General features: G+C 39.8%; 1 protein-coding gene across 2 annotated transcripts in view; it reads left to right on the top strand.

Moving 5' to 3' along the window:
- The first annotated feature begins 2842 nt into the window (after positions 1-2842).
- Positions 2843-25702, top strand: part of MAP3K15 (mitogen-activated protein kinase kinase kinase 15) — an 86406-nt gene continuing 63546 nt past the window's right edge. For both annotated transcript variants that reach the window (XM_030469437.1, XM_030469439.1), the window contains exon 1: positions 2843-3285. In XM_030469437.1, coding sequence (XP_030325297.1) covers positions 2952-3285 — 334 coding nt within the window. In that variant the 5' untranslated portion in view covers positions 2843-2951. The remainder of the gene's footprint in view (positions 3286-25702) is intronic.

Raw genomic sequence — 25702 nt, forward strand, 5'->3', positions numbered from 1 at the left:
TTGTGGACCTGGGTGTCATCTGGTTTATTTGGTACTTACCTGAACCAAGAGATCTGGGGTTTCCCTGACCCTGGGTGAAATGGGAGGACCCTTCTCTAAAGCTGAAAATGTTCCAGTGCGATGAAATCGCAGCCTGACATTTATGCCAGCAGTTCTAGTCTGTGCTTTCTTTAAAAAAGGCAAGCTAAGGTCTGCTGTAGCTGTGTATGCATCAGGAGAAAAGGTGTCATGCCTGCTATGGATTCAGACTTTGTGCAAATGTCCAGCTCAGCTTTACGGTTTGAACTCTAAGTTTATAGACCTGGGAAAAAAACAAAACAAAACAGAAGAAAGGCTTCCTTCCTGTAAGCCCTGTTAATGTTAAGAGAAACGACTGCTCCTTAGGGATTTGCAAAATAAAAATAATAATAATAATAAAAAGGTAGTTTCAAGGGCATCTATTTTCTTTGCAGCACTCGCTGTCCTTGCAAATTGCAGTGAACATACTACTTCTCATGTCTTAAGTGGTAATTAATATTCTGCACTATAATGGATTTCATAGGTTCAAGGTGCTGCCCAAAAAATTGTGGCATCGTCTTTCATTACTGTGTAAGAGCAAATGTGGGCTCCTTGGGTTTACATGCAGTTTGTTAGGCTGGGTTCTGTGCAAAGGCAATAGGTCTTGGAAAGGCACATGAAAGCTGAATGAAGAGGCAACACTGGGGGCAGAGTAAGTTTTTTATATAACTTTATTACTGGACCATGTTTCCAAAAGAGGATAAAGCACTTCATGACTTACTTTTTTTCTTCCAGATTTAACTTTTTTTTTTATTTGCATAGAAACAGCTCAAATATCCCAGAAACTAAATCTCCCATTTACTCAGGTAGCTTGCAAGGTCTGAAGATACTGTTGCTCACTGAAAATGTCATGCCATCACTGAACTAACAGTTTCTGAAGACTCAACTGTAATATATAAAAAATGAAGCTTCTTCTCTTAAAAATATTCCTTGTATAATCACAGAGTCACTAAGGCTGGAAAATACCTCTAAGATCATCAAGTCCTGCCATCAACCCTACACTATGCCAACTAAACCACACTCTGAAGTGCCGTACCTACATGTTTTTTTAACATCTCCAGGTATGGCGACTCCACCACTTCCCTGGGCAGCCTGCTCCAATGCCTGACCACTGTTTCAGTAAAGAAATTTTTCCTAATATCCAGACTAAACCTACCCTGAGGCAACTTGAAGCCATTTCCCCTTGTCCTATCACCTGTTACTTGGGAGAAGAGGTCAACACCCACCTCCCTACAACCTCCTTTCAGATAGTTGAAGAAAGCAACAAGATCTGCCCTCAGCCTCCTCTTCTTCAGACTAAATAACCCCAGTTCCCTCAGCTGCTCCTTCTAAGCTTTGTTGCCCTTTTCTGGACTTGCTCCAGAACCTCAGTGTCCCTCTTGTTGTGAGGAGCCCAAAACTGAACACAGGATTGGAGGTGCAGCCTCACCAGTGCAGTGTACCTGAGTAGAGGGAGACAAGCCTTTCCCTAGACCTGCTGGCCCCCCTATATCTGATACAGGCCAGGATGCTGTTGGCCCTCTTGGCCACCTGGGCACACTGCTGGCTCATGGTCAGCCAGCTGTGGATCTGGTTCTATTCTGAGAGGCAGCTTCCCAGCCACTCTTACCCAAGCCTGCAGCATCGTGACTCTTCTGCCACAGCGAGTGAAAAATGAGATGAAAATCTTTCCAGATGGGTTTACTATTTCAAATAACATTTGCCTGAGGACTGCAGTTTTCCAGTGTTCCCTCCCTCACTGGTAGGCTGTGCTCTTTGCAGGGTGCATCAGTGTTGGTGTCTTTTTCACAGCTGATGTACAAGGCCGATATAGGTGATTCACACGCAGCCTGCCCTTCAGTTTCTCTTGCTGCATAAATCGGCAGCTCGCTTAGCAGCAGTGCCAAAGCTGAGGCCGTCCCTGCCAGTTTAGCTAGTAAGAAAAATGTCTTGGGGCAGGATGCTCAAAATGTTCTTATGAAGATGCCAGGATTTGCCAGAGAGTTTCTAGGAGCTAATTTTACCATGATTGTGGGAAATTTTATATAAGAGAGAAGGAATGAAAGGATGAACTGTTATCCAGACTTCTGATACAGTTTGGCGTCTAAGCAGCAACAGAGGCAGTGGGCTGAAAGCTACTGGCAGAGAGAGCCGGGGGAAGAGAAAGCAGCGGCTTTCCTTAAGCGGGGGTGGCTCTAAGGAACAGACCCCCGGGTTAGGAGGGGCCTGCGGGGCGGCGGCGGAATGCCCAGCGGGGACCGGGCCGGCTCCTGACGGCTGCCGGCGGTTAAAGGGCTCCTCAGCGGCCGCGCGTGGAGCGTGGAGACGGGAAGGGCCCCTGCGGGCAGCCCGGGCCTCGGGGTCCCCGCTGCAGCCTGCTCGCCTTCCCTTAGCCCCCATAACCCTCAGAGGAGCCCGAGCGGCGCGCACGGTGCCGCTGCGTAAAATAACTATATCATCCCCGGTAATAACAGTAGAGGGGCGGGGAAGGGGAATAATAAACAAGGCGCGGACGCCCCGACGGTGTTACGTCCCCCTCAGTACCGCTTTGGTCGTCGAGATAAATGGGGAGTTTGTCCCCACAAGGGACGGCACGGCGGATTCTCCGGCTGTGCTGCCGCGGGGGAGCCGGGCTCGGCAGCACAGCCGCTCCCCCGGGCTGTCCCGTCCGCGGAGGGGGGCGCTGAGCTCCTGCCGCGCCGGCCACCTTCACCTCCCTCCATCTCGCCCCCGTGCCCGCCCGCCGGGGAGCGGTGCCGCCCAGCCGCCGAAGCGAGGGGGGGAGAAGGGCGGTCGGAAGGAGGGAACCTCCTCACCCTGCCCCGCTGCAGTCTGCCCAACTGTTTGCGATGGGGCGCGGCCCCGCCTGAGCACCTGCCGGCAGCCACCGGCTCCTCTCAACTTTCGACGCCGCCATGGAGAGCCCCGTGGGCGGCAGCGCGACGGCGGAGCCAGCGCACCCCTGCGCAGAGCGGGAGCTGCCGGCCGCCGTCCCGGCTGAGGCGGTGGCGTGCGGTGGGGAGGTGGCAGCGGAGGTCGGCGCGGCAGCCCCGCGGCCGCGTTGCCTGCGGGCCGTGTACGTGCTGAATGACCCGCCCAAGGGGGGAGCCGGGGCGCGGAGCCCCGAGGCTGGGGCACGACAGTGTCTGCTGAGGGCCTGCGAGGCCGAGGGGGCCCAGCTCGGCACGGTCAACTTCGGGGAGCTGGACTTTGGAGAGACGGCTGTGCTGGACGCCTTCTACGACGCGGGTGAGCGGGCTGGGCTTTGGCGAGACCGCAGGGCAGGGGCGCGGGCTCGTCCCTGCCCGGTGCCGCCTTCCTGGGTTGTGTGTAGTCACGGCCGGCCGAGCTTCGGTAAAGGTGGTGTCAGAGAGACCAAAGAAGAGGGGGATTGGGGTAAATGTGAGACTGTGAGGGGAGTCTGGAGAAGGGGTGTGGAGAGAGAGAGTAGCTGTGGGGGAAACCTCGTGTGAAGGGAGCAAGAGCTCAGTCGTTAGGAGCATTCTGCCCATGGAGGGGTGAGAAAAAATTCAGTCCCGTACACCAGATCGTTCGGTCACTAGGATGTGTTGCAGGACTGTGGATCCTGTGGTGCCAGTCGAGGAGCAGCAAAACGCTTGCCGGTGTGTTTTTGCTAAGAACCCTCTTCCAGCTCACAGCCTGATTGGGAGCTTCTGGTGAGATGTAGCATGAAGACAGGCCAGCCAAGCTCTGGCTTGGCCAGGTGCTTCATGTTTACTACCCTAACTCCACACCTGGACAGTGAAATTGGCTTCTATGCAGCCAGTAACAGTGCAATCCAGGATTGCTCTGAATGAATGAATGAATGTAGAAGCAGATGACTTGTGAGTGTTGCCCACCCTGTCCATGCTTCAGCTTGTAACTCCTGTCTGATGGTTCAAAAGAAAGCTGCTCTCCCTTCTGCTTTCAAAAAAACCCCCCACATGGCTGGCGGGGCAGTATGGCATAGAATTGTGAGTGTTTTAAGCAAGTAGAGGAAGCCCCTGATGCATATAGGCATCAGTAAAACGAATAATCAAAGTATGTGGATATGTTGCAGACATGCAGATGTCATTTTTGCCATTTCATTATAAGCAGGCATTAGGAAACTGTGGGATTCATAGACTACAAGGAGGGAAAGTGGTATTAAGTCCATGTTGATGTCCATCTTTCACAAAAACAACTTTGTTTTGCTCCTGTGTTCTTAAAGTACTTAAAACTTTAGTTTTATTTAAAATTCTCATATGATGATGAGTCCATTTCATCCTGTCTTAAGTCACCCAAATATTGAGAAACATCACATCCTTTGCTGTTGTTTTTTAACTTCCCATTTAGGGGATTTTGTTGTGTGTCTGCTAGCAAGGTTGACAAATGTGTAGTAAACATATTATTTTTTGTCTTATTACACAAGCATGAACTAACAATTCCTTTGTGTATCTCCTGTATTTTTGCAGTCCTTTTGAAGATAAGCATAATAATATGCTGATGGTCTTGTCAGTGTAAAATTTCTTCTGTTTCTACTAATAATTTCTATTAAAGAATTATGAATAAAAGTTCTCTACATGGGCCTGAGAGCTTGAGACAGTTGCTTAGAGTGTTTTCTATAGCTGCTGCATTCTGAAGTAGGTGTCTCTCGCCTGGGAGTGTCACCTAGCTTCACGGACTTTTGCATTCAAGTCATCTTGTAGCACCAAGGTCATTTTACCAGTGATTGCTATCACTTTGTAATAATGAAGTGCATTGTTACTGGATGCTCCTGCAACACTCTTACATCCAAGTTTTAGTCAGCAAACGCTTTCCTTCATTTTAATGTCCGTTAAAAAGTAATTGCTTTGTCCCAAACCAGAAATTGTTCCAAAGCAGGCTGTTCAAAATTGTCTTTGTGTGGATTTCTTTTCAGTAGCAACATTTTGAGATCAGCCAGAGAAGGCAATTTTTAAATCTGTGTAATGTATGCATTTATTTGGCAAACATTTTGGTCAAAGTGTCCTTAATGATAAATCACCTGTGTTAAGAGAAACTCAAGTGTATTATCTTGAGTCAGTTTTATAAACCTGACCTGCAAGTTATCAAGAAGCAGAGATTTTTTTTAAAAGTAAATACAAATTTTTTTTCTGTATACTTTTTTTGAAAGTCATGCTTAATAATGGTGATAGTATTTTAGCATTTATGCATTGTCAGGGATCCCAAATTAGCTGCCATTAACTGCAACGTTACCCTGAAAATGCAAGAATTTTTAATAAAAAAAACACCAAACCAAAGCAAACAAACTGTTAAGTCATACTAATAGTATATTTCTTTTTCTCTTCTAATATTTTAACAAGTATCATAATTTTTAGTAGCTTTTTTGTTCTCGCATTGCTTCAGTAGGTCTTTTTTTTTTTTTTTTTTTAAACTAAGCATCTCTATAGTTCCCTTTTATCTTTTTAAAAATATCTGGGCTATACTGGCATTTGACTCATCCTTTGGAGCTTTCCCAGTTCCTTCTAGTATGTCTAAAATTAATGTTCGGAGAAGTCCCTAGTCAGAACCTTTAAACTTATAAAATTTCAACTTCTAAAATTATGCTGTCACATTGAGAATAAATGCATTTTTCTTAGTACTTGCTGCTTTATTTCATAGAAATGCTAGAGATGGTGAAATTTTTGGCTCCTTTAACAGTGTCATGTGGAGTAATTGCATTTCTTACTTCATTCTGCAAAGGAATAGAAGTATCCTTGAAAAATATATTTAATATTTTACTCTTTTTAATTTTATTTTATTTTTTATCTTTCTGGTGTCAGCTAGAAGTGGTCCTAAATTTCGTATTGGATTTGTATTACCATGGATTTTAACATGCCGCCTCATTATTTTTTTTCCAGTTTTCATTTTATACACAACGATTTGTCATTCTTTCCTGAAAACTTTTGTTATGCCCTTCTTGTTTCCTTGCTGTGTTCTTTATTGGTGGGTTCTCCCCGCTCAAGTTTTGGATACACATCAAGCTGAATCTGATAATTGTTTATATACATGCAACATTCTGCTACCCTGCCATTTCTTCCATCTTTGAAAAATTAGTCATTTCTATATTTTATAGATACAATTAAGTGTTGCCATATTCATTCCTTGAGACTGTTGACATCGAATCAACTGTTATTGAATAGCAACACTAATTCTTAATAACTTTGAGTATCCTATAGCAATCCTAAGCAATCCTATAGGTCATGATGAAATTTCTGTGATAGGAAATTACTATGTATTTACTTTTAAAAAAAATCTAAAAATAAAAAAAAAAATTAAAAAATAATGTATTACTGCCTGTGTAAGATACCAAGAAGATGTTTCTCATTCTGAAGATACATATTGTAATGCATATTTATTCTCTGTACACAATGGGAAGAACTTTGAGAACCAGTTCTTCTTGCTCTGTTATGAGAGCAGGAGTTCATTAAAAAGATGTTTGCCTGTAGCCATCCCTTGGTTTACTAGTGGGAACCCTAACCTGTAAGTATCTACAACTGCTTAAAGACTGAGCAGTGAGGTCCATCTCGTTGTGAATAGTAATTTGGAGTTCTTTGTTAAAAGTGCTAGCTATTATCCCTTTTTCCCCACTTTCCTTGAAATTGTAGCCATTTACTCAAAGTTGTTATACACCCCCCCCACCCCAAGCAAGCTTATCTGGCTCAGGCACTGTGAACCTGTAATATAATGATTCTTGGAATTGGTACCTTTGGTAACAAAGCCAGTAAACTTTAAGGAGATTGTGCAAAGAGAAAAGATCAATGGGAAACTCTTTTTCCTGTCTGTCTGAGGCAGATTTTCTAGTAGGCAATTTTTTCAGTAAGCCACTGAGTGCTGCAAACCCCCCTGTCTTCCATAAGAAGAGTATTATGTCTCTTTTCTCCTTGATTGTACTCATTACTGACTTCATCATTTGAAATCGTCTCGTGAATGGAAGTGTGACGTATTCCTGAAGTTAGTTATTGCAGAGAGCAGGTAATGCAGAGTGACCATGATCTTAAGAAATCACTAAACTCTCTAAGAGACTTCACTAAAGGGGAACTGTAGCACTTGCGAGAGCAAAATTAAAGCAAATTTCGGAGTAAGGGCTTGATAACAGAAAGATGCTACCTCTTTGCTCAGCTGTGCTAGAAACAAGCTGTCAACAAAGTAATTTATGTTATGCAATGGTGGATGAAGCTATCTGCCTAATAGGGAAGCAGCAAGTATACTTGCGTACATTGTATGCATGAAAGAGGCAATATTTTTAGGCTGAAAATCATAGATACCAAGAATTACGAAGCTCTTTTTCACAAATTAAAAGCAGTTTTACACAGTAACAGTGAGCCTGGGGGCTGAGGATTTTTTAAAATTCTTAAAAATGATGCCATTTAGAAAACCAAACTACTGTAATGCATTCATAAATAGTTTAAGGGACATGGTGACAAGGTAAGCATGGTGTGGTTAGTGATGTTATAGACAGTGATTCAGCCTCTTTGTGCTCTCATTTTAGATTCTGAGGATCTTTCTATTCTGGAGGTACTAAGAAAGCACACATTAATCACTAGTTCAAGCTAATGTACAGCATGGTAGCCAGTGTAGCTGAGCTGGAAGCACATGCTTGTCTTGCTGACTGCTATGGGGATTGTGATCTCTGACAGGAAGATGAGAATGACAGCTGACTGCAATAACTTCTTAATGAACTTCAGATCTTCCTGTTGCAATTTATCTTTGCCCCTGGGTGTGAGAGTGAACAGTGGGGAAGGGTATAAGGGTTTGTGCTCCCATGCTTACCTCACAAGGCAGGGGTTGCTCTTTTTCTGAGGAATAATTATTTTTTTCTCTTTCTTTCCTCCTGCAACTGACTTAATGGTTAGGGGTGTATTTACTTGCACAGAATGCTGAAATGTGAGGACAAGCAAATTGGACATCTTCAGAACTGGCAGGTGGTGACTGAGAGGCTAAGGCTATCCAGATTGGATATTGGGCTGTCTTAATATAATAGCAGAAGGATTAGGTCCTATGTGTTATCTCTGCATGATGCTGCATGTCTAGACTGACTACAGGTGTCTCCAGCAAAGCTCTGCATTGTGCCATCAAACTAAATATTCTGCTAACAAGATCCTGTAATAGGATCACAATCCTTTTATCTCTAAGTGAATGAGGTGGGTTTTAAATGGCAGTAACAAGCCTGATGCAATCCACCAAGAGATGTATTTTGCTCTGATGGCAGTAGCTGCGATCAGTTTCCAACGTGCAGTCTTTCTGCAGAATTGCTTATTTGTGTTCAGAAATTTGCATGCTTTCACTCAGCAGTAAAGAACATTGTTTTCTGTTACCCATGAAAAAATTGTATCAAATCTGTTGTTTTTCTGTGTGCAACTTGAAAAGCTTCTCTTGGATTCAACTTGCATGTATTCTATGAAGTATCTCTGATGTCAGTTGAGGAAACTTATGAACATTCAAATAAGTAACCAGATGTTAGTTACACAATTAAATAAGTGAGTTGAGTGGAATTCATTAACTTTCCTCTAAAATATTGTCATGGGCCAAATGCAAGATCAAGACTTCATTCACAGAATGATGATGATGTTAAAAAACAGAAACACATCATGATTATCTAATGCAGAGAGATTCCATTTTATTTTCCTTTTTGAAACATTTCTTTTTGGTTGTGTTAGATCATATAGAGAGAAATAACTATAATAATCCCAAGCTAGGATGAATTCTACCTTTTAATGAATATTTGACTGGATTTACTTGCATATCTAAAAATCTGGTGCTAGCCATGCAAATTTTGACTTCATTTAATTGTTCCAAGGTGAGAGTCTGTACATGTGCCTGCACTGTCAATCTGTAGTGACTTAGAAACTCATAATTGTTTCTGTAAGAAGTTAGGGTCACTTTTTTTTTTACTTTTTTTTTTAAATATTTACTAATATGGGTTAATCACATTGCTTTAATTTCCATCCTCCTATAAAACAGATTATGATAAATGTGGGGTAGCTCATTTCATTTTCTGCAGTCATGCTCTGCTTTTATCAGTGCAATCATACATTGCTTTCTTAATAGTCAAACTTGCAGGTCAACAAATATATTGTGCTCTGTAGTTAAAAAGTATCTAATGTTCCTGGTTTTCAGATTTAGAAGCTTGAGGTTAAGCTTGAGGTTCCTTACTCTGGTGTGTAAGGTGTTGGTGTGGAACTCGGGTGAGAACTCCAGACTTTTGGCTTCCTCTATATTCTACAATTATACATGGCTGATATGAAGCATTCAGGGTAGGTTTAGGTCCTTTTTTAGGAGCATGGTTTGCCACTTGCAGGTAAAACTGGTGAGCAGAGAGGCTCTGCTCTTCAGCCCTGCACTTCAGCATGGTTGGGAATCTCTATATCCTCAGGCTACCTCTGAACAGCAATGCGGCTGCATGAGGCTGAGCCAAGGCAGGGAGTGCAGCTGTTGCTTTATCCTGCTCCCTGGCACAGACTTGCTATAAACAGCATAGCTCCAGTCTCTGCTGAGGTCAGTGTGATTCAGCTGGCAGGTGAGGGGCCTCATGGCCCACAGTATTTCACCTAGACTGTCTTTGTTCTCTCAGGAGTGCTGCAAGAATCTTCATCTTTTCCTGGAGTGTTGGGTGACTGTAGAGGCATGCCAGGAGCAGAAGCTGCCTCACTGTAGTCTGCAAGGAGGGACCCAAAGCTGGGACATTAATTCTGACAATTAAAAGTATTGGATGGTTGTGTCATGATAAACTGTGCTTGCTTTTTTTTGTTTCCTTCCTAATATTCAACCTGACAGCATGCTAGCACTGAAACTTTCCTTTGGTAAAATTTCTGAGCATTTTAACTTTGGTTTAACTCTAAGCTGTTTTGCCTTGGAGCTCAAAGCCTAATGGGATTCACAACTGTAGAAAAATATACCCCAGCTTTTATTCTGTTGAATGTACATGATCCCAGCCTTAGTAAGCATGATCTTCCATTGACTGGAGCAGGCTGAAGGCACCAATCCAAAACACTGATGACACCATTAAGACCATGTCCCTAGATTTCTGCTGATCTGGGATGGCATAACTAAATTCAGTATTAAGGGAAGTACTCTGTTTACCATCGCTGAACTTCTGCACGTAGAGTTGTGTCTACTGTATTATATACTGCCTTTATACTTAAATTATGTTTAAAAATTCTTCAACATAATTTTTAAGTAAGAGACAAAGGATAGTTGTAAATAGAGTCATCTTGAGGTTCTTTTCAGCCCTGTTGCACTCAGCATGATCTTTTTTGTTTCATTTTGTATCAAAGTATGGAAGGAAATGTCAGGACTGGTGTTTATGCTTTTGGGTTTGGGTTTTTTTGTCTAGGAAAACATGCCTTAGTGCACTGAGCTGTAGATAGCTCACTGACAGTCACTGGTCTCAACAATTTGTGAAAATGTGTCACTCAGTATCTAAAGCTTTTGAAGTCTAAGCCCAAAATACATTAGTTCTGGCAAAGAACAAGCAAACTCCCTTGTAAATCAGCAATGATACCGAGCTAAGATTTTTCAGTCGCCTACTGGTGTCAGCAGTGCTTTCCATGAATTGTGATACTCTGTTGCCTCCAAGCCTGCAGAAAACAGAGCTGTAGATTCATGAAACCGATTGTGGGGAAAATAATGGGAGTCACTTTGTTTACACTTGTTATAGTGACTTGTGACTTAATTGCTGTCCCCTCTCCTTCCTTTCTTTAAATATGTTATAAATATTTAGTAGCTAGCTCAGACAGAAAAAAATTGTTTGCCTTAACACTCACAGAAAGGCTGCAGGCTATGTGTAATGAAGGAAAATATCTGCCTGTAATGATTTCACTTGGGTGCAACAAGCTGTATTATCCCTCCTGTTGCTGCCTTTCACTCACAGCAGCTGGAGAAAAAAAATATTTAATCAGGTTTTTGTTTTTTTAAATACCACTAATTTTTCTGTGTATTTAGGGGAGAGACTTCTTTTTAGATTCACCTTTTCTCTGAGGGTGGCATGATTAAACTGGAGATGGGAACTGGAAAATTATAACAGTACAAGGCTGCATTCTGTCCGTATGCTGCTTCTACGAGTGCCAGATCATTCATCTCTGCTGCTCTAATCTTAGTTGATAATAACAGTTTTCAGGAGAAAAGCTCATGTTTGCAATGGTGTTAGTGCTTGGCAATAGGCTTCCTTACTTAGCAGAGTTTCTATGTGCACAAGCTTGTTTAACTCAGAAGCTGTCTGCTTTTATCAGCATCACCCCTGCCTTTGTGGAACTGAGTTATTTGTTTGGGGTATTTTCTTTGTAAATGAATGCTTCAGTCTTTTTAAACTGAGTGTGAGAAAAGGACATGATTCCCAAGCTCAAAGCTAGACATTGTGCCTGTTTATACTATTGTTTGTTGTTCATACTTGCTAAGATAACTGGCTAATTATGGGTTACTATCAGGTGTCAAAAGTATCTGAATCATACTGAAATGCAGACTGAAAAGAAATTGATTTTTTTTGTTTTGTTTTTATGGCAATTAAGTCTCAGAACTTGCAATAAGCAAAAAGGTAAGTTTATAATAATGACAGAACAAAACTAGGTAAGTCTGCATATTGGTTTTGGAAAACCAGGAACTGTCTTGACTTCCTGGCTTGCAGTCAAGGCACAAAAGAATGCTTGATTGCTTTTGGGGTTTTATTCTTAATTTTTTTACCCTTTAATGTCTCTTCATATTCCTTGTTTTGCAGAATAGCAAGTAATTTATTTAACTTTTTTTGTATTTTGAGCAATTTTAAAGATGGATATTCAGAATTTAGGATCCTAAACCTAAACTTTCTTGCATACTCCCACTATGACACATTCACAAGGTAGAGATCAGCAATGCCCTGGTAATCCTTTTCTTTAAATATGACTTCAAATTTGAGTTTTCACCTTATCGTCCTCGAAAGAGGTGGCAGTTGCTAACCTGTCCAGTCTGCTTTATTTATCTGTGGGGCCTCAGATCTAATTAAGGTAGTTGCTCAACCCTCACTTTGTCTTATGCTTTATCAAAGCTGATAAAGCTTTAAGGAAGTATGTAAAATGAATACTGTAATGTATTGAAAAGATGCTGTCCTGGAGCACAGACTGCTATTATACTCCCTGTTATCATATTCTTTCAACAAATTCTTTGCAAAATACATGATTCAGTCTATTCTTGCAAGCCTCATACATAACTTCCAGCCAGTGACCAGCAGCCAAACTTTTGTTCCAAAGGAAAAAGCAGTTAAATACCCACTTCCAAAGGCATTTGACATAATTTGATACTCTGGCAGTCTCATCATCCTGGTGCAGTCCAGGACACAGTGAAAAAGGTGGTTCTGATGGTGCAGAGGCAGCTTTATGCCTGGCCTGGCCACAGGTAAGAGCTGTGCTGTAAAGCCCAAACTCAGTCTTCTTGCTTGGGCCATAGCTTCATGACAGTCTGCCAGGGCACTGACTTCAGGTGTTCTCCAGCAGAATTCAAAGAATGTGACTGGTGGTTTTCTTTGTCAGCAAGGTAATGCAGAGAAGCATGTTCTGTCTTTTTTCATATCTTTGAGGTTGGTAATAAGATCATCATAGGAGGTATTCAGTTACCAAACGGCCCAATTATGCTGGGGCTTTGTTTGTTTGTTTGGTTTGGTTTGGTTTTCCTGTCACAGTTAATACCATTGATGTGATGATGAGAACTTTTAACTTTTTTTTAGTTTATTCAAGCGAAATTAGGCAACATCAGAACTGATGGAAAGATGCTGCTGATACATGATGAAGGTGAACAGCTCATGTGCATCAAAACACCTCAGGGCTCTGTACAGTGTTTGGATAACTTGATAACACAGATTCCCAAAACATTTTATTAGCAACTGCTTGCCATCCAGTACTTCACTGCAGTAGTTAATATATTTCTTTATTCCTCATTGTATCTGGAACTGTGCTTGCAAGACCAGCACACAGACTATAGTGGTATAAAACTGTGTTCTCCTTGCTCCACGGCTCAGGCCTTACTTACCAGGCTCAAGCCTTCCTTGTAGGCACAGGCCTATAAGTCCTTTCAATCACTTGCAATTAGTTTTTTCTGCCAGTTTAATGTTGTTAACTATTTTTCAGAGGGACTAATACAACAAACTTCAGGGGTTTTTTCAGTGGTGATTTCTGATTTGTGAACTATACTGTACTACAGTACACTGTACACTACAGATCACTTGGGCAATGCAGAGAAGTGGTCCTAGGGTGAATATACATGAACCTGGGATAGGGTAATCTATCTTAGTACTATGACTTGGTACCTCTTTACAGAAGATGCAGTACACTGAATTCAGAAATCTTCAAGAGGGAAAATTTTAGTAAATTTTGGTAGAAAAAATAATAAAAACGCTCACTGCTTCTGCAACTCTTTTTAAAATTTTAATTTAATATTTTTTTTTAATTCCTCTTTGCTCTTCATCCCATAATCTAAGATCTCTCCCCAGATAAGAAGGCAGGATGCTCCAGCCAGAGATTTTGAAGACTGATTGGGTCTGTGGATAAGGACAGTGCTCTTACACTGATGATTTAAACAGCAGTATAGAAACTTCAGTTGTAGATTTAGTTGTGTGATAAATAGAATGTTTCAAGAAATCAGCTTCAAAACAGTATCTGTAGAGTTAAATTTACAAGGAAAGAGCCAATCTATCTTGGGATTTATTAAAAAAAGAAAAAAATACACCTTTGAATATTAAACTGGGATACTGTTAGCATCCATGCTGGGATTTGTCTTGTGACAACTTTGTATCTATGCATGCTTTAAGGTGAACCATGCTGAACTACATTTAATAAGTGCTGAGGATCATACTTAGAGGCTATGTGATTCATAGTGTCTGATGAATTCCAGTTTGAAATTACTAATATTCCTCTGGTTCTGGAGAGATTTTATGATGATTAGCTTTGGGTATCTTACTTATTATAATCCTAGTTAAAGTAGGGAAATCTAGAAGGATTTAATGTGACAACAGACAAGCAGTGTTCATGTTTAATATTCCCTGTCTACATGCTGGAAGTAATAATGTGTATCGTATAGTTAAAGATGAAGCAGATAATGTCTGTTACTTGCTCTGAAAAGGACGGCTTCTACTGAAATTCTAGATTTTATCAATCACTACTTAGTTGCTTGAAATAGATTTTCCTCATTTTTTTAATGGATGTTGCCCATTTTTGAAGGTACAGTGTTCAGTGGTATATAACTATGTAGCGGGAGGAGCCCTTCTTGCTCCTAGGGCTGATCCTGAGGCCTCGGGGTTTAGCCCATTCCTGGACGATGTCCTAGGGCTGTTCCTGAGGCCTCGGGATCTACCCCTTCTTGCCTGCTCCTGGGGCTCCTCGAGCTGTGGGCTTCTCCATCCTCACTGAAGAGTGAGAGGCCTCTCCGTGGGTGTCAGCTGCTCTCTTATTAGCCCCCTGCTCCTGCACATGCTCAGGAGGGAGGCCAGACACAGGTGAACCCACACCCACTCATCAATAACTCAGGGCACCTGGTCCTGTCTCACTACATAACTATTTTTTCAATAGCAGATAGTCTTTTAGGCCAGCACATCAAGCTTAGGCAGCAAAATTCAAAGCAGATTGAATCCACATCTGCCCAGCATCCAGAATATTAAATCAAGAACTCTGTATGCGAGAGTGTAAGTGTCTTGTCTCACAGAGGATGCTGTGGCTTTATGTAAACTTTGTTTTCATTTGAACTTAATAATATTGCCTTTCTTCAGTTAAGAATTTGTGCATAATTTATTGTGGCTTTATATAGGTTCTAAATAACAGTCTGGGAGTCTATCAACCTAAAGAGGAAATCTGTAATCTAGTTATGAAGTGTTTGGTACCTTGGTTTGATACATACAAAATCCCAGAGCTAATGACGGAGATGTCTCTTGATGTTTGTCTTTAAAAAAGTATTTGGGAAAAAATAAGGGATTTGGAGTTGTAAAGTCTCATTTATCTTCATATATTATATTTTTAATTCTTAAAGAAAAGAATAAAAGCTTTATCTTAAAACAGACTTAGGAACTTTAGTGCACTGAAATATTTTTTTCTTTCCATTGTAGGGCTGTTTATTTTTATTATTTATCTCATATATATTTGGGCAGAAGATAAAGCCCAGCATAATTTTATTTTTTCAAATGTTTTTGATATATGTTGTTGGCCACTGAGTGACCTGTTGGAGATCTGCAGATTTGATAGATTTTTTTCTGCTTTTCAGCCAAGGTATTCAACATTAAGTGATGAGTGACTCTCAAGTGGTTTAGTTTGGATAAAGGTCTAAAAGTTTGGAGCTTATCTAAACCTTCCAGGTCTAGAAATTGATTTGCCTGGAGTCAGGGAGGAAGTGACAGCTTTTTTTGTTTTATTTCCTATTCTTAATTTCACTTTGGCCAGATTATCCCATTCATAATTCATTTTCATTGCTACTCTGACAAAGCCTATGAAGTGAAAAGGGAAAGTTAAATAAAGTTCACCTTTCTCATTTTTGCCCCAAAACTACAGGCAAGGTTCAAATTAGGTTCAGGGTTGGGGTGTTTTTCTGTACACACTTTCAACTGGGCAGCTCAGCTCTAGTAAACAATTCAGTGGAAATATTCTCATGTGACACTCGGCGAACTGCTAGGGTGGCAGGCAAGTGTGAAGCACCTGTTTTAAATTTGTCCCACTATTTCTTTTCATCTCTGTTGTTAAAAATGGCAGACAGATGACAGATTTTGTAGAATTAGCAAGCTCTTTGGCTTGCAGAGAAATTTTAGGAAAGAATGTTTTTTTCTTTAATGACCTGGCATAGTGAAAAGTATGTATCATGTGAGACATCTGCTTATTATGGCTGTCTAGCATCTATGTTAAAATTTTTAATATACTAAGAATATGTAAACATGGTAAATTGTAGCGGGAGGAGCCTTTCTTGCTCCTAAGGCTCGACGAGCTGCTGGCCTCTCCATTGCCTCGCACAGAGTGAGCTTCCTCTGTGGGTGTGTGTCCCACCTTTATTGGCCCCCTGGTAATAGGGGCCTGCCCTAACCAGGCACAGGTGGACTCACACCCACTCTTTGGCAACTCGAGGCACCTGGTTTATCTTGTTTCTCTACAGTAAATTATTGAAGAAGTATCTTTTTCAGATTATCTGTGGTGGGTATTTTGGTATTGTCCTGGATATATAGATTTGGAAGCCTTTTTCAGCCAGTGATAATGAATGTGGGAAAAAATGAGCAGTGAGTGACTTCTGGCATCTTCATTTGTCTGTGGTCTGTGAAGAAGAAAAAGGGGAACAAATGTAGATTATTTAAATACTGTCTGAGAAGTTTTGAATGCTACTTCATTAGTATTCATTTGGCTATAGAGATTGAATGAGCACACACACAGGAAGTGCAAAGATCTGTCTTCTTTGGGGTAGGATTCAGGCATATTTATTGGTCTGGAGAAGCTTAGCTTCCATTTTGCAGATGGAAGACTACAGATGCTGAATCAGAGACTGTTTGAGTTGTAAGCCATGCTGAGGTACAATTGGATGGTAGAAGGGAATAGCTTAGGTAAAATAATAGGAATTTTCTTCTCTCTAAAGGCATTGAGTTTGTTACAAACTGCCTTTAAAAAGCGAGCTGTTTCTCAAAGCCACTTTTTGTGTTCTAGTGGGATATGTTGATTGTTTCCTCCTAATGTTGAAAATCAGTATCTTAACTGTATGGTCACCAAGTCCATCTGTGAAATCTCAGTTTATGTGGCTAGGTTAGCATCACGCAGCAGCTGTAGGATGGAGAGAGAGAAGCAGTGATGGAGTTCAGTTTTATAGGCAAGCATTCAGGCTGCTCAAGCCATGGGACTGCCCTTTCTCTTCCTGTATTCTTGTCAGCCTCTGTCATGGTGTGACTGCTCATCTGCAGCCACTGAGGCAAGTGGGATTTGATTTGTTCACCACATACCCCATAGCTGTTTCTTCTGCAATGAGCTGTAGTATTTAAAAAAACTTTTTAGAATGTTTGCATGGGTCATGGAAAAGAGGTAGGAGTTGCAGGCAAACATAGCATTCATCTCCCTGAGCCATGAAACTATTCAAATGGCTGATACAAGTGATGAGATCTCTGACTCAGTTTCTAACCGAGGAGCTTGAAGACTGTAATTTTACAAGGAAATGACAGAAATATTAATCTCTTCTGAAAGTTTTGAAATGTACTGTTCATTTATTAGCAGTGTGCAGACTTTGGCAAAAGCCATCTGATATGATTGGTAACTAAGGATATGTGACTTTGATTGCAGTCCCAGAGTGAGTACATTTTTACATTCCTTTCTCAAGGAAGAGTGGCTGTGCAGAGAGGTGGGTACTGAGTTTTCAGTGAAAGTGGCTGTGAATATTCTTTTTTCTTTTCTACTGTGATCACTGACAACTGTAAGTTAACTCCCTCAGAATGAGGCTATGTTGTTCCTAGAACCTCACAAGCTATAGTATGAAAGGGAAAAAAAAAAAAAAAGAGGATGGCTGTTACTAGGCTCATTATGAATGTCATTGCTTTACACAGAAATTGTGATTTTCTTTGGCTTAAAAGCCATTTTACTGAAATTTAGCTTTACTATACCCTTGGCCAGGAGTCACTGTTATAGTCACTGTTTCAATATAACTAAACATCAGATTTTATAAGTAGCAGAAAATACTCTGGGCTGAGATATTAATTACAGAAACATCTCTTAAAGGACAATCATCCACACAGTTGTGTAATCATTTCTTGAGTACCACAACAAAAAACTTTGTAAGCTGGGATTCATAAATGAGCTACCAATTTTTGGAAAACTCAAGCAAGAGCTTGCTGTTTCAGAGACTCCTTTGGAAATTTTAGCTGAGGGTTTGAATTGTGGCATTTCTTCCTTTTCTTTCTCACAGGCTGTGGGTACAGAATCAGTGAGAAAGAGCTGTCATCCTTCTCTATTGGCCATAAATATGTTTGTCAGCTGGTGGGAACATTTGCAGGGAAATGTCTGCTGAAATCATATAATTCTTGATTGAAATGCCTTAATGGTTAATGAAATTCTTCAAAGCAAAGCTCTGAGGCTCCCTGGAGGGGATCCATAGCATTGAACACCTTTGATGTGATTGTCTGCGGTTGGCTTTGACTCCCTTCATAGTTACTGGAGAGAAATAGTTGTTTCTGGGCTTCTATTCATCTCATCCTAAAGCAGACTTTCCATAGATTATACAAATGGTCTACTAAAAGTGCTTCTCCACATTGACCATGAAGGGAGTGAGGACTGGCTCATCAGAGACCAAATATCCCCCAGGTGACTCTGACCACTCATTCATTGCTGAAATCTTAGCTTTGGAACAAGCAGTGTTCCATGAGGCCAATGAGTACTTCCAGAAGCCTGACTTGTCTGTCAAATTTCTGTTTTGGTTCTTAGAAGCTTCCTAGGGTTCTTAGAAGCCTTCTTCTAAGGCTTCTTAATTTGGCTTGAGAGGATGTTTAACATTGGCCAGAAAAAAAAAAAGTTCTCCAACAAAGACTCAGAAATGGCTGTGTTGTTTTTAATTAATCTTTATAAGGAGAAAAAATGCAACTACCTGAAGCAAATACTGGCAAAGTTCAAAGAACTGAAAGCAAGGTTTTGTTGTAGAGAATGTTAAGCAAATTCTAAGCTTCAGCATATACTATTTGCAGTGAACTATATATTTCCTAAATTCTGCAATTTGGTATTGCGAGAAAAATTCCTTGAAGATTAATCCTTTGTTTCTTTCTTTTCCTAAACTGTTAACTGTACAAAAAAAAAGAATCTTTTCTACTCTCCTCTGAATGACAGGTCATTTTTAGGTGTTTCACTATTGCAGTCGCACAAATTTTTTTCCTTCATACTTTTAAAAAACATTAAAAATACATTCTGAGTTTGGATGCTCTTTATACTACATTAATTGCATTACTTTTCTTCTCACAGCAATCCTAGCAGGTGGTGGTTGTATTCTGTTTTGGCAGAGTGTGAGAGAAGACTCTCTATTTTAAAAATCAGTTAAAGAAATAATAAGCACAGGAATGCTCTTGACTCAATTTTTGCTTTTCTGGATCAGTAGAATTGCATTCTTAATTCAATGTAGTTAGTGCTTTGCCTTTTTTGAGACTGTTTTACTGTGAAGTTATTATATTCAAAAACATGTAAAATGTTTCTTAAAGCTTTTAGTTTTTGTATCCAAGTTTTTTTTAAGAATCTTTGCTTCTATTTAATGGGATGTTCCTAATTTGCCACTGCAGGGAAAATAATTCAAAGTTTCAGGTGATGTATTTAGTGACTATGGAAACCTCCAGACCTAACAATATATGAGAACCTGGGTTACAGATTAAGTCCTAGAATTAGCAGCATTGCTCACCTCCTGTGATCTGTTCTTTTCCTTTTAACTAAAGTGCATTTTCTTGGATGATTTGATTTTTGGGGCAGATGGTTATTTTGATATCAAGGACTATGCATCAGTTATAAATATGGCATGAGTACTTTGTCATAGTTTAGAAAAATTAATAGTATGAGATAGAAGTTTGTCCTTCTATCTAATGCTGCTGGAGCAAGAAAGATACGTACTAGTTCAATTTCTACTGTGTGTAAATGAAAGATCTGTGGACAGATGAAAGAAAAGTTGTAGTATCTGATTATAACTGTAAACTAACACCACAATGCTAAATGTAGCTATAATTTTTGGATCCAAATGCAACCCTGTTGTGGAGTTCATTGTATGAAATTCTGTACTCATACAGAATTATGAAAGCCAGAGATGAGAAATGGCCCCTCAGTCTTGTCTGTGGTATTGTTTTGGATGGTTTTCTGGCTTTCACCTCAGCATCCTGAGGTTGATTTTGATGGATGGTCGTTGTCAGTGGATGTTATAACATTGTATGTTACAAAGATAACCTAAGACTATTTTCAATATTTTCAAATGTTGTTGAAAAAAGTTAGTACTTGAAATTGAAAGAACAGAAGAGTACATGTAAGAACTGATCTCATGAACAAAAGGTTTCTTTCTGGTTACGACCAAGTATTTATGATAAATATGGGGTTTATATTCCTTTCTGGTTACGACCAAGTATTTATGATAAATATGGGGTTTATATTCCTTACTTAGGTTCAAATGCTTTCAGGCTCTGTACTTATTGCTGTGCTGGTTGCATTAATTACTGAGCTGCCTGTGCCTCAGTATCTTCTGCAGTGGATTATTCTGCTGGCTTCTTCCTTGCACTTCACATTGTACACACGTGGCATGGCTGTCCAGAAAGTACTTTTTCCTGTGCCACTTCAAGCTGCTGGGGAGGTTCTCCCAAGGGTCTGAATGAAACTGTGTAAGGCACTTCAGTGATCTATATATGAAAAGCAAGTGTGCCAGCTTCCTTACCACCACTTGTAGAGTGTAATCCAGGCTTCAGCTTTGCTTCTTAAATTCCACACATTCTGGTAGCTTAAAACCTGTATTTCAGCTTTTTGTCTTGGAAGCTAACAGGCTTAAGTGCTTCAAACTTTTTTTGTTTGTGTCGGGAGGAGGAGATGCATTGCAGGGCTACACGAAAGGGCTCTAGTATGCACCCAAATGCAGTGTTTAGAGACAAACTTGGATGTCTGTAGCAGGACAAACCTCTTTTAGGGCACGGTGCTTCAAGGTCCAACCAGGTGTTCCAGCAGAGACTCACGAATAGTGCTCTGAGCCTATAGCCCTCAGGGTTGACTAGCCTGGATCGGTGCTGTTGCTCCGAGAGTGACTGACCTCTCTGCAGACGTGCTCAGGACTGAGCTGAGCCTGTGTCTTAGGCCTCACCTTTTATTGGCCCCCTGGTCCTGCTCATGCGCAGTGGGGGCCCACCCTAATTAGGTGCAGGTGGGCTTAACACAAGCTCATGCCCACTACCTGGCAATTAGTGGCACCTGGTTGCCTCATTTCACTACAGATGTCAACTCTTCCTTCTCCTCCTCTATGTGGATGTGCCTGCTTCCCAAACAGAGGCAGCAGGTCAGCTGGATCCAGCCAGTGAAATGCCAGTTAGGTCACTTTGCATAACACAGCTGTTCCCAGATTTGTCTCTGGAGGTGGGACAATGCCAGTTTTGGTGTGTTTGTATGGTAAGTGAAGCAAAGCAATCGTGCTAATTGTTGGCAGTTGGTAATGCTGTCCTACAATGGAAAAGCTCATGTGAGAAGTAAAGTTTTGTAGTTTCCGAGCACCAGGAGGCTCTGGACTTGCCTGATCCATTCAGTATAATTATTTAACAGCTGGACTTTCTTAGTTAAGAATGCTTTTTCTGAGCAATTATTACATAGTTAGAATTACTTCAGCATTTGCAGTATTCATGTACACAGAGTTGAATGACTTCACAGGGAATTATGCTGAACTGCAAAATGCAAAAGAAAGGTTTGATTTTCCTCAAAGTGCTTGAAGTTCTGATAAATGTTGGCTTTTCTAGGGGCCCCAAGGAGGTTTCTTTCTTTGCCTTCCATTTTGCTAAGTAAGAGGTGCAGCACTGATACATATTGCTTCATGGTGAACCTTTCTTAACAATACATCATTTTGTAATAGAAAACCTGGAGTAGATGAAGGTAAGATTAAAACCACAACTGAATTAAAATCAAGTTACAAGCTGAGAATACAAATTAGAGGTCTTGTTGTGTTTTTGATAGAAAACACATGCATGAAATCACTACTTTACAGCAGTCTTTTCATTTTCCTGAGTGAGCAGACAAATGGTGAACAAGCACATTTTAGAATTCTTCCATTTGTTTCCCAGGTGTTCAGAGCTGCTAATGCACTTAACAGATCCATTAGAGTTGTCAAAAGTGAGATATTTTTAAGTTCAGATTTTTGCTTCATATTATAATCAGAGTGGGTGTGAATGGATAATTTCTCTGTTGTCTTTCTAGGGTCATCATCCTTTTAAAAAGTGAATTAAAAAAATATTTGGTGAATATTATGGTTGTTTTCTTTCTCCAATTTGTGACTGGCATAATGAATAAAATCCACAAACCTCACCATTTTTCTCAGTGATTACTGTATGTGAACAAAGAGAAGTCTTTTTTCCCCAAAGTAATGTGAGGATTTGTACATAATTTAATTCTTAATATTTCTGTCCTTTGAGTTCTCAGTTCCCGTGGTCTTTGAACTAAACACTCTTTCCAAAGGAAATACCCTCACTGTATGAAAACGTTGCAGGTCCAGGCTCATGCTTCCATTTCTGAAGTAGGCTGAAACTTTTTGTGCAACTCCAGCCACAAGTGAGTTCTTGTGCAAAAGTTGATTGCAGCATATATTAACAAGCTTCCTTTGTAGCTTCTACTACTATAGTTTCTACTGTAAATAGTTTCTATTACAGTTAATTTTAATTTTAGTATTTATACAAGAGGGCAGCACTTGGTTTTAGTCTAAAAGAAGTTTAGTCTGAAATATATGAAATTGTTAAAAAAATGCTATTTAATGTGATGATAATATATGCGAATCTATATTCGCATTAGTGCCTAGTTGGTTTTTAATTTTGTGACCAATTCTAGCCCTCTTGCAAACCACTCAAGTTAGCAAAGTTCTTGCTGTAATACTACAAACTTGGAAGAGGATGAATTGAAATACTCTTGGTTTCAACAAGAAGTTCCTAAATTAAGAAAAAGTTGCATATTTATGTTTCATGGTACTTTTATCTTTTAATGCAACTTCTGGTTACATTTTTGTATTTTACTATGTGATTTTGAATGAAACAAATTCTTTTGTGGAGTTTTTTTGGTTTTCATTTGTTTGTTTAAAGAAAAGTAAGCAAATTCTTGCAGAATAGCATTATTTTAGAGAAACGGTATTTTAAAGAAATTATGCATTGCAAGAGCAGTAATAGCATTACAGGTATTGAGAGTGGTTTTACACTATAATTGGTTTGTGTTTAGGTTCTAATGGAAGGCATTGTGATTTTACTGGTATAACAGTGTGGAAAAACTACCTTAACAGCTCTGCTGGTAGCTACTACAATGCTTTATTCCCTTGAGCTTTCCCATCTCCCAGTTTCTGGGAGTACAAGATATATTGAAGTTGAGAGTGTTGTACCTTTTGTTTTAGCTTAAGTGAGAGCTTCAAATGGTTCCTAGTTTTTGAATACGCTTTGACTATGAACATAATAGTTTCCCAATAAAAAGAATTTGGAATCCTTTCCTTTAAAGGACCTTGCATTCAAGCAGAAATAAATTGAATGAGACTCCTTAAGTTATGGATTCTTGAAGATAGTTATGAGGATTTTTTTTCTTAGAAGCATTGTTTGTCAGAAAAATAACTTAGAGGGATTCCTCCAGTGTATTTAATGCATAAGAAATCTATTTACTATTAAGAAAACTGATGCAAATAGTCCATCTATAGCAATAGTAACCTGGAGGTTCATAATTTACCAGGATACTAGTAAATAAAAGGAGGCAGAGTTCTGCATTTTCCTGCAATAACTTTTCTGTTGCCCTTTTAAGGTTTTTTTATTGTCTGGTTTTTGGTTTGGGTTGGGGTTTTTTGTTTGTTTTTGTGTGTGTTTGGGTTTTTGTTGTTGTTGTGTTTAATCTATTATGTATAGATAGGTCCCAAATGTTGAAAAATAATTAATCCATAATAATGAACTAAAGGGTCTTGCTCTCCACACAGGTAAGGCTGGGTGAAGGTGAGTCTTAGGTTAGGAGATGAAAGAAATACAGACTTTTTCTGATTCTTTCTTCTGTCAGTCCTTCTAGATTCCAGTTTACTTCCAGCATATTTCAAGGTATTATTAATTTTTTCTTGTTTACTACTCTTAACTTAAAAATCCCAAAACCTGATGCCAAAATATTCTTTTTCTCATGGGCAATGCTATAAATCATTTAAACAGTCACATGAAAACTTCTGATTTGCTTAAATCATTAAGTTATGTGATGCTTTCAGGTGCATTCCAGACAGAGAAATAAATCCTCTGGTTTGAACTGTGTAATGATGTTTTTTACTTTAGAATTATTTATTAGTTTCATTGTCTCCTGTTTTATCACAGGTAATGATATCTAATCTTAATTTCAGCTGTCATTGCTATTTATCTTTGCTCTGCCTGGTCTCTCAAGACAAGCTAGTGTTAAAATATGTAAACTATAATATAAGAAATTATTCATATGCCATCTGCTGCAACAATGCAGAGACCTAATCAAGGTTGTGCTAGTAACACTGATGAATTACCTTAATGCACTAAAAAAATATACACATATTATAATTGTTTTACAATAGAAAGAAAATCTCAGACAAATTAACTGCAGTTGGATAGTAAAGTGAGATCAATTTTTCAGTTCATAAGAAAAGTGATCATCATTTTCAAGATGAAAATAAATTCATGTGCAACAATAAGGGAGCAAGAACATGAAAGTCTCTTATGCTTAAGAAGAAATGAGGAAGGATGCATTTTTATGGTTATGTTTTTTGAATGTGAGTTGCTGCTGGTGAAACAAAGCAATGAAGTTAAATGTTGTTTCAGAATTATCCAGAATTGGTCATGTGTAACATTAAGCACATCTCCACCCCTGTACAGCTTCTGGTGGATGCATTATAAAGGTCTTTGTACTTCACTAGAAAGCCTTCTGTCTTTACAGAAGAAATGTACCTTTCCCTGCTCTCTTTTCATCTGAACACAGGAAACCATATCCATTGGTATTTTACATCTACGTTAAATGTTTAATTATTGCAGTCATTACATCATTATTCTTTAAGTTTATAATTTGTTAAAAGATTTGATCAATGTTGGCATTAGCTCTTGCTCCAAGCTTGTCTGTAATGGAGGAGGTTAAACCTAAGTTTGGAAAGGAAGCCCAGATATATGTTTGGCTTAAGAAGCTGTCCGGATGTGGAGGATGGGAAATGAGAATGAAGTGTGATTGACTTATATTTCTATTCATAAATCAATCTTTGAGAAGCAGATACTAGTGTAGTATTTCTTGTTCTGTATCTCAGGAAGTTTAAGGGAATTCTTATCTCTTGTCAGCCATCCTAAATATGTGGTACAGGGCCCCATGACTGTGTTTAAAGAACTGTAGATAAAAGATTGTAGCATAAATCATAAGAAAAATGCAGGTCATATGAAGCAGAAGTATTTGTGGTGGCCCGTATTAGCACTGTTCATTGAGCAATTCCCAAAATTACCTACAGCAAGGAGAGGTGTAACCCTGAAAATGGTAGTATTGGTTGGTGTGCTTAAACCCAGTGATCAGTACCACTGAACACCCTGCTCTCAGCGTGCAGAACTCTGACTATGTCTTAGGAATCTGCCTCTTTGGGAAGCATTTATTGTTGGTCATTTGTTCTCCACCCACCTTTGCATTTATTTCCTGTGCTCACTGAATTCAAGCTGGTTTATTAGCACATTAGTAAAGCTGGGTTGCAAGTAGATGTCTTTCCTCCCTGCTCCAAACCTGCTGCTATTCCTGCTGGAGAGGAGGACTTAGGGAACTCAGAGGGAATGCAGCCTGTCATCACTGCTGGAGGTCACTTGTGAGGCTCTGCTTCTGTCTGCTGTCATGTGCTTCTGTGTCACCCCTGAATTCATATGAGCAGATTGAATCCACTCAATCACCTTCTTGGTTATGGTTTGGTTTTTTTTTTCCGCTTTCATGCGTATTCTTGTGTTCCCATCTTCATCTTCTCTTCTAGTCTTCAACTCAGTTTATTTGTATTTTACTTTCCCCCATTCACA

The sequence above is a fragment of the Calypte anna genome, chromosome 1 (genome assembly GCF_003957555.1).
Source record: "Calypte anna isolate BGI_N300 chromosome 1, bCalAnn1_v1.p, whole genome shotgun sequence".
In the NCBI taxonomy this organism is placed as follows: domain Eukaryota; kingdom Metazoa; phylum Chordata; class Aves; order Apodiformes; family Trochilidae; genus Calypte; species Calypte anna.